This window comes from Scyliorhinus canicula, chromosome 21, assembly GCF_902713615.1.
Source record: "Scyliorhinus canicula chromosome 21, sScyCan1.1, whole genome shotgun sequence".
NCBI lineage: Eukaryota > Metazoa > Chordata > Chondrichthyes > Carcharhiniformes > Scyliorhinidae > Scyliorhinus > Scyliorhinus canicula.
This window is the reverse complement of record NC_052166.1, coordinates 6887289-6893275: the sequence shown is the minus strand read 5'-3', so window position 1 is coordinate 6893275 and position 5987 is coordinate 6887289. Positions and strand designations below refer to the sequence as shown.

General features: G+C 50.6%; 1 protein-coding gene across 1 annotated transcript in view; it reads left to right on the top strand.

Moving 5' to 3' along the window:
• The window catches only part of LOC119955914 (host cell factor 1-like), a gene marked incomplete at its 5' end in the record, with an annotated part of 24627 nt that extends 20143 nt beyond the window's left edge, over window positions 1-4484 (top strand). Inside the window, one exon of the mRNA XM_038782572.1 lies at window positions 4363-4484. Coding sequence (XP_038638500.1) covers window positions 4363-4484 — 122 coding nt within the window. The remainder of the gene's footprint in view (window positions 1-4362) is intronic.
• Window positions 4485-5987: the final 1503 nt, after the last annotated feature.

The window sequence follows — 5987 nt, the reverse complement described above, 5'->3', positions numbered from 1 at the left end:
AGTCTTGACCCTTGGCTGCCCAATAATTACAGTCAGCAGGTTTGTAAGTTTAAACACAATTAGTTTATTTCTAACAAGAACAAACATGGAATATGTAGCAAATACAGTTGGTTAACTATCATTTCATAGAATTTACAGAGCAGAAGGAGTCCATCGAGTCTGCACCAGGACCTGGAAAGGAGCACCTCCACCCCATTCCAGTAACCCCACCTAACATTTTTGGAAACTAAGGGCAATTTATCACGGCCAATCCAGCTAACCACATCTTTGGACTGTGGAGGAAACCCACGGGGAGAACGTGCAGACTCTGCACAGACTGTAACCCAAACTGGGAATCGAACCCAGGTCCGTGCACTGAAGCAACAGTGCTAATCACTACTACACAAGACAGACAAACTCGGGAGTAGGGGGAGGGGGGGGGGGGTGCAAATAACGATGGAAGTCAAAGTCTTTGCTTCAGGTGGTGCTTTTATTTTAGCAGCCTTGCTTCAATACCAGCCTTCAGTTCAAGGCTTTTACTGTGGATTCATTCAGTTATCTGTGGTTTCAAGAATGCAGTACTCCCAACTTTTAGAAGCTTTCTGGAGAGAGTTTAATTTGCTCACAGCAGTTTTCTGGAGAAGCACCTTATTTCACATCAACCTTTGCTTGCAGTTCATGGTTTGTCTCTAGGCCTCTATACTTCCATAAGACATAGGAACAGAATTAGGCCACTTGGCCCATCACGTCTGCTCCACCATTCAATCATGCTTCTATTTTCTCATCATTCGCCTGCCTTCCCATCCCCCCCCCCCCCCCCCCCATTAACCCCTGATCCCCTTATTAATCAAGAACCTATCATTATGGGCCAGGGTTTAGAGAACCCCAAAGTGAATCATGGAGTTCACCTGACCCACAACTTTTAATGGATTGTGGTATGGGGAGCACACGGCCCGCTGTACAGGTGTGGCACAGCAGAAATGGAAAAAGTAATGTTTAAAGCAAAACAATGTTTATTCTATGAACTCAAGTTAACCTTTTTAAAAACATACAGTGAACATCTTAGAAACCATTAATTCAAATACAACCCCAAAAAATACAACACTAAGTAATCCTTAATAACTTCCCAAACAACATCCAGAAGACAAAAGAAACACCTTTTAACAGAAGCACAATAGGTATACATTCACTACTGAGAACATTTAGAATTCTGAATTCACCAAATGATCAAGAGATAGTCTTTCCACGGCGGAGATCAACAGTGCACCTGCTCTGTCTGGCTTCAGCTCCAACACTGAAATGAAACTAAAACACACCCTGCAGCAAACAGCCTAAAATGAAAGTAAAAAGCTGACAGGCTGCCCAGCTCCACCCATTCTCTGACATCACTGCAGTAGTAAACACCCATTTCTTAAAGGTACTCTCACTATAGATATTTATCTATAGTGGGTCATTGTCTGTGCGAAGTCTGCAGGTTCTATCTATATTTATATTCAGGGGCTGGTTTAGCTCACAAGGCTAAATCGCTGGCTTTTAAAGCAGACCAAGCGGGTCAGCAGCACGGTTCGTTCCCGTACCAGCCTCCCCGGACAGGCGCCGGAATGTGGGCGACTAGGGGCTTTTCACAGTAACTTCATTGAAGCCTACTCGTGACAATAAGCGATTTTCATTTCATATATACACACCCATTTCTTAAAGGTACTCTCACATGACACTATCTCTGTCTTAAAGACATTCAGTGTCTTGGCCTCCACAGCCTTCTGCGGCAAAGAATTCCACAGATTCATCACCCTCTGGCTGAAGAAATTCCTCCTCATCTCTGTTTTAAAGGATCGGTCCCTTTAGTCTGAGACGATGTCCTCTGGTTCTAGTTTCTCCTACCCGTGAAAAAATCCTCTCCGTTTCCACTCTATCCTCGGAAGTATATTCCATCGAGTACAGACCCAGAGTCCTCAACTGCTCTTCATTCCAGGGATCATTCTTGTGAACCTCGTCTGGACCCTTTCCAAGGCCGGCACATCCTTCCTTAGATACAGGGCCTAAAACTGCTCACAATGCTCCAACTGGGGCCTAACTCGAGCCTTATACAGCCTCAGAGGTACTTTCCTGCTCTTGTATTCTAGCCCCCTTGACATGAATGCTAACATTGCAATTTGTCTTCCTAACTGCCGACTGAAGCTGCACGTTAACCCCTGAAGAGAATCATAGAATTTGCAGTCCAGAAGGAGACGTTTCGGACCATCGAATCTGCACAGCCCTTGGAAAATACACCCTACTTATGCCCACACCTCCACCCTATCCCCGCATAACCTTTTTGCACGCTAAGGCAACTTAGCATGGTCAATCCACCTAACCTGCACAACTTAGGACTGTGGGAGGAAGCCGGAGCACCCGGAGGAAATCCATGCAGACACGGGGAGAACCTGCAGACTTCGCACAGACAATGACCCAAGCCTGGAATGGAACCTGGGACCACTGGGGCTGTGAAGCAACAGTGCTAACCTCTGTGCCGCCCTTGAATCTTAAACGAGAGCACCCAAGCCCCTTTTTTGCTTCTGATTTCCTAAGCCGTTTCCCATTTAGAAAATAGTCTATGCCTCCATTGTTCCTGCCAAAGTGCATAACCTCACCCTTGTATTCCATCTGTCGCCCCTTTGCCCAGGAGGGAGCGCACCCAGGCAGCTTTATGGAGTGAGAGAGCCAGTCTCCACAGTGGTTTTCTGGAGAGTTAGCTGAGTATTTCTTGGAGTCACTTGGATCGCTTCACCAAGCTGCCAGAATCAAAACTCCAGAACTCTGGGAAAAGGACATCCAAGTGGAATAGGTTTCAAATCGCCGCCGCTTGTTACTGGGCAGAGCACAGCCTTTTGGGCCAAATCATTCAAACGGAGGCCACAACCCATGTCTCTGGTACTTTTGCCGGCCAGTCTGCAAATCTCCAGTGTAAACCAGCACAGCCTTCCAGATTCTTCCTGCTTGAATTAAAGGTACAGGCTGCCTTAAAGGCACAGGTCCATTATTCATCCATGGATCAAAAATGTTAACAGCAAAAATAAAAGAGAGTGGAAATAAGGGGAATAAACAAGGGAGGACTCTGACAATGCGACGATGAGTGGGAGCAGTGGCCGTGGTTGAAGGCCTGGCCTCCTTCCCAGGGCTTAACACCGCCCACGAGACGAGATGTGCTGGTGATGGGAGTCAGGTGTGTCATCGCTGTCACTGGGAGCCTGTGTAGCATCCCAATGAGTTCTCAGATATCAAGTCAGAAGGTTTGTGGGTTTAAACCTCCCCCAACACCCCGCCCCTCTGGAATCCTTGAACCACGAGGTGAGGTCGGCCCTCCAACATGATTCGAGGGACCACAGCACTTTCCGAAGTTGACTCCGGGAGGGAGGGGGGGGGGTCGAGACATCAGGTCGAGATTGTCTGAGCTCTCACGCCAGCAGCTCGCACCCTGTCAGACAGGCTGGCATGCCCCTTCACAGTACTGGGGAGAGGGCTGCTCCTGAAGGGCCAGTGCCGAGGGATGGGGGGGTTCCCCAATGCTGCCGGGGGAGGGGGGGGGCTGTGCCTGGTGCTGTGCGCCCTGAGGCTGTGGGCCGCCATGCAGTCCAAGGGCCAGCTCCAGTTTTGGGGGGGTTGGGGGTGCAGGCACAATGTGGCCGATGGGGAGGGGGGGGGGGGTGCTGCACTGCCAAGGGGCAGCATCGAAGTGGGAGGGGTGGGGAGCTATGCAGCCTGAGGGTCAGTGCTGATTGAGGGGGGGGGGGGTTCTGCACCGTCAGAAGTTTGGCGATAAGGCAGGGGTGTCATACAGCCGGAGGGTGGATGTCAATTGGGTGGAATGAGCATCATCCACTGCCCAAGGTGCAACACCAAGAGGGAGGATGGCAAGCGGCTGGAGGGGATTAAAGATTACACGGGGAAGCCCTGTCCGGTGGATGGAGAAGGTTCCATGGAAACATTGCCAGAAAAGCCAGTTGTGTTTTTCTGAGCTAATCTTGTTTCGGGGGGGGGGGGGGGGGGGGGGGGGGTGAAAGCTTCCTGTCCCCAACTTGGCTGCTGCACTTCCCTCTTCAAAAAGTGCTTCTCGACAGGTAGCAAAGTAGCGCTCCGGAAACATGCTGGGCCCATAACCCAAGGTCGATGGGTCGAAAGTGTGCTTGACTGAACAGGACGTCCTTTGGAGAGGAGCCGAGCCTGAGAAAGGTGTTACAGGAATAACAGCACACTTTTACATCGCAATCCAATTTCCAGTCAGTGTTGGGATTGAAACCAAGTGTGTGGCAGCCAGCAGCGACTGTACTTCGCCAGCATTATTCATCCATCTGTAGTGTTTATTTGTTTGTTACCGGGTTTTAACATAACTCTGTCGATTTATAGGTTCCATGCAAGCCAATAACCCAAAAGTGCAGCGCACAGCCCGGTTATTCCCTCGGTGGTTTGGAATGGGCAGCACTTGTCGTGCGCCGGCACGTCCGAATGAGCAGGAAATTACTGAATAATTCTGAATCTCCAGGGCACAGCCAGAACGTCAAATTTCAGAGGGAGCAACGGCGAGCTGACTGCATTACAAACCAACCAATCAGCATGAGGCCGAGAGAGAGAGAAAAAGTGAGAACACACGAGAGAGAAAACACACGAGAGAGAGAACACACACACGAGAGAGAGAGAACACACGAGAGAGAGAGAACACACACGAGAGAGAGAGAACACACACGAGAGAGAGAACACACACGAGAGAGAGAACTCACACGAGTGAGAGAGAACACACACGAGAGAGAGAACACACACGAGAGAGAGAACACACACAAGTGAGAGAGAGAACACACACGAGAGAGAGAACACACACACAAGAGAGAGAACACACGAGAGAGAACACACACATGAGAGAGAACACACACAAGAGAGAGAACACACACAAGAGAGAGAACACACGAGTGAGAGAACACACACGAGAGAGAGAACACACACGAGTGAGAGAGAACACACACGAGTGAGAGAGAACACACACGAGTGAGAGAGAACACACACGAGAGAGAGAACACACACATGAGAGAGAACACACACACGAGAGAACACACACGAGAGAGAGAACACACGAGAGAGAACACACACGAGAGAGAGAACACACGAGAGAGAGAACACACGAGAGAGAACACACAAGCGAGAGAGAACACACGAGAGAGAGAACACATGAGAGAGAACACACACAAGAGAAAGAACACACGAGTGAGAGAGAACACACGAGTGAGAGAGAACACACGAGTGAGAGAACACACACGAGAGAGAGAACACACACGAGAGAGAACACACACGAGAGAGAGAACTCACACGAGAGAGAGAGAACTCACACGAGAGAGAGCACACACACGAGAGAGAACACACACGAGAGAGAGAGAACACACACGAGAGAGAGAGAACACACGAGAGAGAGAACACATGCGAGAGAGAACACACACACGAGTGAGAGAGAACACACACGAGACAGAGAGAACACACACGAGAGAGAGAACTCACACGAGAGAGAGAACACACACGAGAGAGAGAACACACACAAGCAGGGCCGGCTCAAGGTACCGGCAACTCGGGCAGTCGCACGGGGCGCCATGTGCTAGGGGGCGCCATTAAGGAGTGCGGGTCCCGCGCATGCGCAGTTGGGCCGGTGCCAACCAGCGCATGCGTGGTGGCCGCCCTCCCTCAGGCCGCCCCGCACAAACATGGCGGATGGATCCACGCTCGCCGGTGGTCACTCCGGCCCCTCCCCCCCCCCCCCCCCCCCTCCGAAGGGCGCCGAAGTTCAGCTTGCCCGGGGCGCCAGCAACCCTAGGGCCGCCGCTGCACACAAGAGAGAGAGAACACATGAGAGAGAGAGAACACACACAAGAGAGAACACACGAGTGAGAGAGAACACACACGAGTGAGAGAGAACACACACGAGTGAGAGAGAGAACACACACGAGTGAGAGAGAACACACACGAGTGAGAGAGAGAACACGCACGAGTGA